The sequence below is a fragment of the Podarcis vaucheri genome, assembly GCF_965113315.1.
Source record: "Podarcis vaucheri genome assembly, chromosome: 2".
Taxonomy (NCBI): domain Eukaryota; kingdom Metazoa; phylum Chordata; class Lepidosauria; order Squamata; family Lacertidae; genus Podarcis; species Podarcis vaucheri.
This window is the reverse complement of record NC_138760.1, coordinates 66,251,051-66,263,515: the sequence shown is the minus strand read 5'-3', so window position 1 is coordinate 66,263,515 and position 12,465 is coordinate 66,251,051. Positions and strand designations below refer to the sequence as shown.

The 12,465-nt window shown below is 42.4% G+C and overlaps 1 protein-coding gene across 3 annotated transcripts in view; it reads left to right on the top strand.

The window, feature by feature from the left end:
* The window catches only part of ADAMTS2 (ADAM metallopeptidase with thrombospondin type 1 motif 2), a 333,580-nt gene that overhangs the window by 297,559 nt on the left and 23,556 nt on the right, over positions 1 to 12,465 (top strand). For all 3 annotated transcript variants that reach the window (XM_082211476.1, XM_082211475.1, XM_082211477.1), the window contains 4 exons: positions 7,713 to 7,858; positions 9,602 to 9,777; positions 10,675 to 10,808; positions 11,703 to 11,826. In XM_082211476.1, coding sequence (XP_082067602.1) covers positions 7,713 to 7,858; positions 9,602 to 9,777; positions 10,675 to 10,808; positions 11,703 to 11,826 — 580 coding nt within the window. The remainder of the gene's footprint in view (positions 1 to 7,712; positions 7,859 to 9,601; positions 9,778 to 10,674; positions 10,809 to 11,702; positions 11,827 to 12,465) is intronic.

The window sequence follows — 12,465 nt, the reverse complement described above, 5'->3', positions numbered from 1 at the left end:
CCCCCCCTTTCGGAAATCAAGTCACACACATTTCCACTTTACTTATAAAAAGAAGAGCGTGTTCACAAAGGAAGTGAATAGCTCTCAACTCTCTTTGTGTCAGAATATTTTGCTTGGAATAAAGTCAGGGAAACGAGAGAACAGAATTATAACCAATTAAAGATGTTGCTTCAGAGAGATCCATTTCATCCTATTTTAGTAAGATGCCGTTATCATGATTTCATACCACTATTCCCAGTGCCCATTATTAAAGTGCAAGCCAATCTAAACATGGTTGGTGTGTCAGGAAAATATCCTGGCTTTGCAGCAGCTGAGGAATTAAGTGCCAGAAGCGGTTATGATGTTGGTTTTGTTTAGCTAGCTTGTAGAAGTGTTCCCTTATTAGTCTTAACTCTTCCAGGCCATGAATGCTGGTATGGAACAAAAAGATCCCCACCTAACTTTTCAGTGAGGAAATTGTCAGCAATCTAATGCCCTGAATAATTACATATTATAATTTTCAAAGGACAAAGGAGGGTTCTTTGGCCTAGCCTGGACAATGAGATCTGAAGGTGTGTGTGGAGGGGGGTAGTTTTATGGAAAGATCAGGGGAAGAATCAAGTACCTGACTCATTCTGCTATAGTTACAATGAACTTGGAAATGCAGTTATGTGGATGATGCATTCTGTGGTTGCATTAGCATGACAGGCAGGATGTGTTTACATAGCAGAATGTAAGGAGATGAGTGTGCATCCAGTGGAAATTGTTTGTGGTCCATGTCAGGTTGCTTCTGTTCATGCTTATCCACTGCCTGATGTTGCCCTTTCACATTACAGGGTTTACGTGGTGGGGGCTACAGAACCATTAAATGTTGTGATGTCTCTCCCCCCCCCCAAGTGTTAAGTGTTGCGTTTTAAAGAAAAAATCAATGGTGTGTTAGAGGAGGAACATTTAATTGATTTTCATTTAAAATTTGACACAAACACTTGTTAGTGCTGAACATTTACTAAGGGGAGAACCAAGTGGGCCTTTTCATTTTAATTCACAGTTCTTCCCACAAAAGAACAAATTACAGGGCTGACCTTAGTTTCTGTTCTTTTAAGTTCTATCCTTTTGAGATGTACAAATGTGTTTTGACAGCTGCCTCAAGCTGTAAATCCACTGGCGGTGTCCTTCCTAACCACGATGTTAAGACACATTTGCATCGGCTGAAGTCACTTAGTTTGCCCCTGGAAGCTTATAAAAGCAACCATGCAGGGAAACAGCAAGCTACTGTCCCCCCTTTAACAGCAGTTAAAGATCTTAACGTTTACATCCACTGACATGATTGCTCTCAAAAGCACATGAGAAGACTTCTCTTGAACCTGTGTGCGAGGGGTTTGAATTGTATTTATGAACACCCTTGATGTCCATTGGGACTGGTATGGTGGAAGACAGAGAGGCCAAGAGCAGGCCAACAGAGCCAAGGACAGGCAGAGCCAAGTAATTCTAGTTTTGTACTTATCCTCTTTCTTGCTCAGTTCTACAAAGGCAGCACTGAGACTGAGGAGGAGGAAGGTGTCAGCCACTGCCAGCTCCTGGACTGGTTGTAAGTAAGAAGGCAAGCAAGTGGGTAGACTGTGGTTGGTGTGGCAATGCCCACTTCTCCTTAATGGACCAGCCTCCACAGAAATGCCCTGAATTGACAGCCACATGCCTCAGACTTGGGACCATTTCACACATTAGGCCTGGGTTTACCACCATGTCTGTACTCAATAGGGAGCTGTAGCAGAGTGTATGGTAAGTGTGTTTTCAAACACATATCTGTCACATTCATATGTTACATTTTGGGTGTAGATTTAGGTATACACCTAAAGTGGAATGTATGAAGAGGAGAAAAGAAGTTGCCAGAAATAGCCTGCCTGAAGGGACATAGGAAGCACATACTAGTTCTGAGCAGGATGACTCTGGAGAAGCTGATTCCATTTCCAAGAGCTCTCAAACATGGCGCTGTCGTTTCCAGAGTCTTCCTGCCTATTAGTTTCCTATTATTTCCTCCCTGCACACAGTCACTTTGGAGATGAAGGAAGGCTGAGCCCTCCTTCCTGCTCTGAAATAAACTCAGGGTTTCTGAGAATTAATCTCGGGGACAGAGCACCCTTTGGGGGCATCATCTGTGAAGCCACTTCCCTCCTTCCAGGTGGTTGTTTTTGAGGCAAAGTGGGGACTTGGCCTTTGTTCTTTCCCTTTGACGCAGCCATTTTGGGAAGGGATTAGGCTCAGAGAAAATGTATCCTGAACTGAATCCAGGTTCCCCTCCAACAACTGATTCATTGCAGAAGAGGGAACCAGGGCCCTGAGGCAAAGTAATAAAATTATTCTTCCCCACCCCATCCCATTGCATTTCTTTGTGGGTTCCCACAAGTCCTTTTGGGATTTTTTTTTCATAATAGCTAGGGAATTAAATAAAAAGATACTGCAAAGGAAATTAACCAAGAAAAAAAATGTTCTCCAAAGTCAATCAGTCCAGTCCAGATTATTTCCCACTGAGAAAGCTGACCTCAGCTTCTCCCAGACAGGAGTCAGATGGATAAATATGTGCTGTGTTAGTCACCACAGAGACAGAGAATCTTGGACTCTCCAAGAGAATTAATTTGCACTGCCTGCCACAGCCTTTTCTGTTGCTACAGCCTTCACTGGCAACCATTCTTTAGCAGATTAACAGATGCAATGGGGTTATCCAGTCCTGTCAGTGCATAAGTATGTTGTGGAGGTACAGAGGTCACATTCACACCATACATTTAAAACACTATGAAGTAATGGCTGCCCCCCCAAAAAAAAAGAATTATGGGAGCTGTAGTTTGTTAAGGTCACTAAGAGTTATTGTTGTTGTTGTTGTTTAGTCGTGTCCGACTCTTCGTGACCCCACGCCAGGCACTTCTGTCTTCCACTGCCTCCCACAGTTTGGTCAGACTCATGTTAGTAGCTTCGAGAACACTGTCCAACCATCTTGTCCTCTGTCGTCCCCTTCTCCTTGTGCCCTCAATCTTTCCCAACATCAGGGTCTTTTCCAGGGAGTCTTCTGTTCTCATGAGGTGGCCAGAGTATTAGAGCCTCAGCTTCAGGGTCTGTCCTTCCAGTGAGCACTCAGGGCTGTTTTCCTTAAGAATGGATACGTTTGATCTTCTTGCAGTCCATGGGACTCTCAAGAGTCTTCTCCAGCACCATAATTCAAAAGCATCAATTCTTCGGCGATCAGCCTTCTTTATGGTCCAGCTCTCACTTCCATACATCACTACTGGGAAAACCATAGCTTTAACTATACGGAGTTATTAGGAGACCCTTAATCCTCTCGCTGAAGAGGGCTTGGTTGTTAAACCACTCTACAAACTGAAGCTCTGAGAGGGGAATAGACAACTCTCAGCACCCTTAACATACTACAACTCCCAGAATACTATCTGTACTACCGGTACTACTTGCATTTCATTTCCCTCTGCTTAGAACTCTTTCCCTCACACCCACTGCTACAGCCCCTGTCCCAACATATAATACTGCAGCCAGCAGTGTCTGGTGCCCAATGGAACTGGAGGAGCAGAAGACAGGGAGACCCAACAGTAGGCAGAACCAAAGCCAATGGCGGGTAGAGTCAGAACCAGTGACAAGCAGAGCTGCCCCCTAATTGGTTGTAAGTAAGAAGACAGACTGAAGTGGGCGGGGCATTCTCCACTGCCTGCAACTCAATAAAACACTTCACACGTGTGATGAACTGGAGTCAAGTCCATGAAAGTTTACGCCATAATAAAATGTGCTAGTTTTTAAGGTGCCACAATATTTTTCCATTTTTTAAAAATAGTTCCCTACTGCAAAAGATCTGCAAAAGAAAAGGATGAACTGTGAGACTAGTAGTTTGAATAATAATAATAATAATAATAATAATAATAATAATAATAATAATGGAATCATTGTGTCTGTTTACTGTGTCTCTTATAATGGTCAGCCAGTAAGAACCAAATTTGTTTCTATCAGCATATGCCCTCCCCATGGTTCTCCTCCTTATTTCAAATCCTGGGTTACTCCTTTCATCAACTCCCATGACTGGATACTTCTGGAACTGGTTGATCGTCGGAATTTCTCTCATTGCCACTGGCTATCTCCGTTCCGGTTCACAGGAAAATTGAGGGAGTAAACAGTATGCATGAAACATTCCCGCAAGATGTTTCTTCATCTTTCAAGTCGTGAGGGTGACCAAAAGAAGTTATCTCATTTCTGGAAATAACGTTGTGTGAATTGGCAATGGATCTTGTGTGAACATCTCCTGGGAGACCAAATATTAGTATTTTAAAAAACGATTCCAATGTGAGATACAGCTTTCGCTTAATTATATTTTGACCTGGAATATCTTACTGGCACACTGAAGAGCCACTCTGAACACCCTGTGCCTCCTTCTTTTTTTTTAATCAATTACTGATCCCCCATGTCACAGACAGCTTTTTCATTGTCACCAACTGTAGCCTTTCTCTCCCTTTACGGGTTAATATTTGGCAGCATTCCCACTATTTCTCTGTTACACTAGTCACCATTTTATGCTTAAGGGAGATTTTACTTTATAAACCCTTCTCCTTTGTTTTTGTTGGCAGTGGGTGTTTAGCCATATGCTTTGCATACAGTGCCTGCCAAATGCCTAGATCTGAAGGCTGGTTAAGCTGAATAACATTTGTTGTGGAGTTCATTACTAGGAAGAGCAAGTGAATGATTGCACTTGTTGCTCTGGCCATCTGTCTGTCGTGCGCATGCCCAGTTCCCCATGCTGACAGGAACCATTAACCATGAACTGGAATTGTTTATTATTATCATTATTATTATTAGTAGTAAATGCAATACTCACAAACACAAAACAAAACACAAAACAAACTTATTATACATACAACTCCTTAATTCCTACAAAAGAAAACAATTAAACTTACATTAACCAAAAGAAGTATCAACTTAAATTACAAAAGAAACTACAGTGGTACCTCACAGACGAATGCCTTGCAAGACGAAAAACGCGCAAGACGAGAGAGTTTTCCGTTTTTTGAGTCGTTCCGCAAGACGAATTTCCCTATGGGCTTGCTTCGCAAGACGAAACGTCTTGCTAGTTTGCGAGTTTGTTTCCTTTTTCTTAAAGCCGCTAAGCCGTTAATAGCCACTAAGCCGCTAATAACCACTAAGCCGCTAATAGCCGTGCTTCGCAAGACGAAAAAACCGCAAGACGAAGAGACTCGTGGAACGGATTAATTTCGTCTTGCGAGGCACCACTGTTAACATAAAAACAAAAATATTGACTTCCCTCCACCTATGTGTGACTTCCTTTACAGTATTTCTTTTCGCTGTGTTATCAATATTATTTTTAACTATCTCATCTTATACCCATTTCTTCTTAGTCTTTTACTCTATAAATTTCATTCATTGCATATTGATATATTTATACCAGAACAATGTTTTTTTATGTATTCCTTCTTGCAAGTCCACTCCTCTATCAGTTTTTGAATTGGAATTGTAGATCAGCATAAGGCAACAGTATTGCACTGAAAATATTTCCATTCTGGGCTGGGGTTTCTAGCTTAGAGTTTCTAGCTTCCTATACAGTGGTACCTCAGGTTACATATGCTTCAGGTTACATACGCTTCAGGTTACAGACTCCGCTAACCCAGAAATAGTGCTTCAGGTTAAGAACTTTGCTTCAGGATGAGAGCAGAAATCGTGCTCCGGCGGCGTGGCAGCAGCAGGAGGCCCCATTAGCTAAAGTGGTGCTTCAGGTTAAGAACAGTTTCAGGTTAAGTATGGACCTCCAGAACGAATTAAGTACTTAACCTGAGGTACCACTGTAATTGGAAACACAACCATCTAAAACTGTGATCCTCTCTACCCTTTTGCTGGGCCGTTGGATGCTCCCACTTGCAATATTTATTGTTAAGTTCTTTCAAGTAAGAACTTTGAAGTGAATTAAACACTGTGTAAAATAACATCCCTGTTTCATTTGTTTTGCATTGTACGGCATGTAAATTAAGTGGGCAGACATTTCCTAGGCTTTTGAAAAGTTTAAGGCTTGGTAGCTGCATAGCTCAGTGGGTTAGAGTATAGTGCTAACAAAACCAGGGTTACAGGTTCAACCCCTGGAAGAGACAGCTGCATATTCCTGCATTGCAGGGGTTTGGTGCAGATGATTCCCATGGTTCCTTCCAACTCTCGGATAACTTCTATGATAACTTGCATTGCTATCCAATGGGTGCCAGTCTATGGGACCAGGAGGCAAACTAGGGCAAGGGATAAGAATGCGAGAATGATCATGCTCGTCCACCACTTTCTGTCCTGACCAACAGGTGTTGCAAAGTAAGAGCCTTTTTAAAAGTCTCCCTTAGTGGTCCATTTGTCAGTAACTGAAATCAGAATGATTTGGGTTAGCACTCCCCCCCCCCCAGGTGTATTCCTCTTCATAGGATGAAATAGTGGACAAGGAGTAGACATTGTTTATAGATAAGATTAGAATGAAGGATTTTTGTGTGCTCCATTTTTATTTTGAAGAAGGACTATTTTTAGATCAAACTTGCATTGTATTTAAAAAATACCTACCACAGCTTGTTTACAAATACTGCTCAGAGGTGTCATAATAATTATTACCTATAATGTCCTGTGAATGCCCAAAGGGCTATGAAATAAGAAATACTAAAAGTTCTACTGCAGGTTCATGTAAACTGAAAAAAACTTGTCTCTCTTGTTGTTGTGTACAATCTTTTTCCCACCACTGCAGTTATATTGTTCAGAAGAAATCATAGTCAAGCAACTTTGGAAGAAAAAGCCTAAATTTTACTTCTTGAAACATTGGCATGAATTAAATTAAAATCCAAATGAGTTTTGGTAATATTATTGCTTCAGCTGGAACATAACAAGAGCCCTGCTGGGTCAGTCCAATGGCCCATTGAAGCCAAGATCTTGTTCTCACAGTGGCCAGTCAGGTGCCTATTGGAACTCAGTGAGGGGGACCTGACGGCTACAGCACTTTCCCTACTTGTGGTTTCCCGTGCCACTGACATTCAGGGGCATACTGAGCCTGACAGTGGGGGTAGAAGAAGCTGACATAACATTGCTGTAAAGGATTCATTAGAAATCTACTATCTGGTATTGCTTTTCATCACCTCAAATATAATGGGGCAGATTGATACTATCCCACCGATCTAGCCCATTGTGTGGATTGTAGGATGAACTCACCTGCTCCCCTTTCTGGCATATCTGCCCCTCCTGCAGTGTCCCCACACAGGGGAAGCAACATGGCCAGGCATGTATGCCCAAACTTGTACCTAGGCTGTATTGAAACTTGCAATCTCTCTGTGGATGTAAGAGGACATCAAAGGAAGGACAGATAGGTCATGTATTTGGGGAAAGCAGGTGTGTTCTCCACTCCATGGGCCAGTTTGGGCAAGAAGAATCATCCAATCCATCCCAATATTTTTCAGTTGAAACTGTTTACATGTGTAGCTGAGTGGTGTTTTTTCCAGTGAGTTACATGCGTGTGTGAGAAGCCTATCGTTTCTTCTAGGCAGGTAGAGAATCATCTATTCTAAAGCTGTGAATGAGGATATTGCATCATATTCCAGTGTTCGCAATAGTATGTAGACTGAGGAGCTTTCAGTCTGTGTCCAAAAACTAAGACAACTTTGCTGTGCAATGTGACTCATTGTGAAAATATGCATCCACCTATGCTTTTCTCTTTTTAGCATTGTTTTAAAGGTCACTGTATCTGGTTAACTCCAGATATCTTGAAGCAAGATGGAAACTGGGGGGCATGGAGTAAATTTGGTTCCTGTTCTCGAACCTGTGGAACGGGAGTGAAATTCAGAACACGGCAATGCGACAACCCACAGTAAGTTGGACCTAAGTAAGCTGAAGACCAGGAGCGGGTGGCATGGGGTGGGGATGGCTTCCCATGTCGTCGCTCTCCCAACAGCAACGTCTGTGGCCCTTATCAGAATGGGCAGAGGTGAGGTGTGGGCTGTGCAGCCACACTGGGGAGTCAAGCGCAGTGAGTGGCAGCAATTCTGTTGTTGGGACCACGGCGGTGCAGAACTGCCCTACCATGCCTGTCACCTCTGCTAAAGAGGAGGAGGAGGAGGAGTTTGGATTTGATATCCCGCTTTATCACTACCCTAAGGAACCACCCAGCAGCTGCATGTGGAGGAGCGGGGACGTGAACCCAGTTCACCAGATTACGAGTCTACCACTCTTAACCACTACACCACACTGGCTCTCCCACCACACTGTTTGTGAGAGATGACACACTGGCTCTCACACTCGCACATGTGTAAGAGACACACTGTTAAATTACTATCAGAAATGCACAGAAATAATTGCTTGAGACTATGTTTCATCCTCAGATGGGTGAAATAATGCAGACCATTGACTGTATACTGGATTAGGAATTCACCATGGCCCTCATGCAGGGTTCTCTTGCTATGCACACAGCCATAGCTTGCCTTTTTTTGGCTGTTGCTCAAAGAGGCAGTCTGTACCCGCACGTAAAATAGCTGGAATAGGATTACAAATTGTCAGGGACTGGGCAGAGGAATGGTGGAGACCTGCCTGACCCTTCCAGAAAAGAAGACAGTTCAGAATTACAACAGGGGTTTGAGAGAGATCTCAGCTCAGAAAAGCTGGGGACTAATGGGAGAGGAGGAGGAGGAGGAGGAGGAAGCACCAGGGGAACAACAACTGACGGACTCGGTGTCTTTAGAAAGCCCCCTCCCTGAACATGGTAGGCCTTGAAAGTGGGAGAGCAAAGAGCTCAAAGGCAGAGGGACTTTTCAGCATCCGTAATGATGACTCATGAGGAAGTGGAAGAGACGGAGGGGATGGAGATTCATTTGGGGCAACGCCATTATTCTGAGAGGTTGCATTCCCAAGCCTCACTATGTGAATATTGAATAAAAGCAGATGGTAAGGACTTTTCCTTGTCTTGTCCCTTCCTGGCAACCTGCTGTGGGGGTTGGTGCCTCTGCCGCCTGACACAAATGCAGTTTGTCGCCATTGCTGGTGTAAAAAGAAAAGTAGAAACTCTGGTTATGCGCATGCAGGATTAGGTACTTGCGGGACTGAAGCCATTAAGTGAAAGCTTTTCCTGGTATTTGGTCATACTACCAAGGAGAGAGAAGAGAGGAGAAGAGATTAAGGGTAGCATTTAACTATCCAGCACCAGCAACAGAAGCACTGTGCAAGGACTTCTGCTTACACAACAGGAGCCCCATTGTGCAAATGGAAGTCTTGCAATGCATGTGCAGATGGAACAACTGGAAGAGTGTGGTGCTGAATTCTACCCTAAGTATTTTATTTTGTTTTTACTGCTACTGAAATCTGTGGGACCAGATATATATATATATATATATATATATATATATATATATATATATATATATATGTCCCATTGATTTCAACACTGTTGTGATTCAAGATCTCCACGTGTAGCTTGCTTTTGTAGAGTTGCCTCTGTTAATTTCAGTGGAAGGAGCCAATCTACTCCTGCAGTTGATCTCTGAGGCTCCAAATATGAATTCATTAGTAATAAGATAATTTTATAAGTGTCACTGATGTCTGGTTTTGTTCTTATTCCTAGCCCAGCTAATGGAGGTCGTACATGTTTTGGACCAAGCTATGAGTTCCAGCTTTGCAGCACAAACGATTGTCCTAAAGATAATGAAGATTTCAGAGAGGAGCAGTGCAAACAGTGGGATCCTTATTTTGAATATCAGAACAAGAAGCACCATTGGCTTGCATATGAGCATAGTGATGGTTAGTACACCACTTCTCCTTCTTCTTCTCCTCCTCCTCCTCCTCCTCCTTCTTCTTCTTCTTCCTCTTCCTCTTCCTCTTCCTCTTCATGTTATTGCTTTGTTAATGGCCTTGGTTCCAGTCTGCCATATTTGAAGACTAAATAAAAAAAATCCTTCCAGTAGCACCTTAAAGACCAACTAAGTTAGTTCTTAGTATGAGCTTTCATGTGCATGCACACTTCTTCAGATACACTGAAACAGAAGTTGCCAGATCCTTCTATATAGTGAGAAGGTGGGGAGGGGTATTACTTCATATTTGAAGACTGTAATTTCCAGTGTATAGAAAATATTACCACCCATTGGTTATTCTGCCAAAAGTCTCAGCTTCATTTGGAGAGGGTGGTTATGTTGTCTGCTTCTGTGTTCATACATTACTTTGAATTTTGTGCATAAAGTATGCATAAGCATACACTACTGCAATGGCACGTCAAAAAAGTGGATATAAATTTGCTTTAGTGGGTTGCCAAATTGATCAGGTACCCTATAAACAGCCATACACATATTTATGATCTTGAGTGTGGTCTAAGGTTACCAGATTTTTTTCAATGAATCCGGGGACACTTTTCAACTTCCTACTAAATAGATAGATTTTGTCAGGGGACTGATGTGCAAATCCGTGGACTGTCCCCGGGAAAGGGGAACACCTGGTAACCTTGGTGTGGTCTACTTCTGCTGAACTTAGTGGGAACCCTTCTACATGGATCTCAATTCTACTGTTAGTAGGTTGATTGGAATTTTTGGAAATCTGCATATTTTTATTCAAAGATCATGATTTTAACTGAATTGCCTTCTGCAGTCTGATCGGATAAGAACCATCAGTTGAAGAGATAAATCACACTACTCTTTTCCCTTGTAGCCAAAGAAAGGTGCCATCTCTATTGTGAGTCCAAGGAAACTAATGACGTTGTGTATATGAAAAGACTGGTGCATGATGGAACAAGGTGCTCATATAAGGATCCCCATAGTATCTGTGTGCGAGGAGAGTGCCTGGTAAGTGGTGGCATCAATTCCTTTTTCCAGTTTCTTATTTGCAAGAATGAGTATAATATTAACATTTCAATGGGACGCTTTTCTCCATGACGCATCTACAAATAAGTAGTCATTTTAAGTGTAATCACTGAAGTTTACTAAAGATCAATCCTGCCATGGTTCATTGTTTTACTAGAGTCACTGAAAGGTTACCTGCCTAAGAAGGATGGAGTTGGGTTTGGAATTGGGCTGAGAACCGTTCAGACATGCCTAGTACCTTTGCAAAGTGTATTCAGTATCTAATTTGAGAAGGCTCTTGAGCATACAACTAAATTGATTTCTCTTCAGGAAAACACCATGGTTGCAAGCCACAGTCACATGTGCATGAGATTGTCATACATATGCAAGATTTTATTAGCTTCTCTATCCATCTACTAGACCTCCAAATGGCTTCTTAATCTCCTCTTAGCTATTGGAAAAGAAACACCTGGAGGTCTTTGTACTGGGGCTCTTCGCCATAGCGTGTGACTAGAGGCCTCGTTCATTTCTGGAGTACCATTTCTTCATGTGGGGGGAGATAAATACGTACTGTTGTCTTCAGTGTTATTTTCTGAGCATGAATTGCCAAATATTTATGTGAATTGGATTAAATGCCTGCAATATGCTCAAATCCTGAATAGCAACATGTACTTGAAATCCTTTGATAATGAATTAATATCAGAGTTCAGTTAAGCAAGCAGTTAGAAACCAATTTATCAGGGTGAAATGCCATTATAAAAACTCATGTGGATATCAACATGCCCTTTTAGGAAGAGACAAATGTGCTGTTTATTATATCTTTGTCTGGTGAAAAGAAAACCCGGAGGAAAATGCAGTCTCTTACAAGCAGGAGTAATTGCTTTTCATTCTTTGCAGAAAGTTGGCTGTGACAAGGTAATTGGCTCGTCAAAGCAAGAGGACAAGTGTGGCGTGTGTGGTGGAGACAACGCCCATTGCAAAGTGGTGAAAGGCACATTCTCCAGGGCACCAAAGAAGCAAGGTCAGTCCATTTTCAGTACAGTATAGCGCTCCTGCCCCAAAGAAGCATGCAGGAAGATTTCAGAAGGACAGAGTAACTTTGTTTTTAACATCTCTTTTCCGGTGCTGCAACAAAGCATTGTGTTTGAACAGCTTCTGGTGCAGAACAGCAGAGGTACTTTCCTGGAAGTACTATGGCCTACACCAATAGGGCCTATGGGGTGTGGGGGTGTGTGTGAACCCATTTGTGCACTTTAAAAGGCTCAGTGGATTGGGGGCTTATAGTTAAATCCTAGATATGTCTACTCAGTGGGCCTTACTTCCAGGTAAGTAGAGGCAAGGTTGTTCTTCCTTCTTGGTCTAAACACCTTCCACAGGGCTACATTTGTACATGTCTGTATTCACTTTTTGTACAACCTTTTTAGACTTTGATCTGCTTAGCTTTCAAGTGAGCCAATGGGCAATTTAAACATACTTTGTTTGTTTATTTAAATGAATTTAAAGGCACTTCAGATATATACATATGCTCTCATTTTTGAGGAAATCCTCTACAAAGAGGCGTTCGATACTTTAGAATACAAATCCGTGTCATAAAATCTCATAAAACACATAGTCAACAACAGGGGTGCCAGCTGGAGCGGAGCCTGAGGGACCTTGCCCC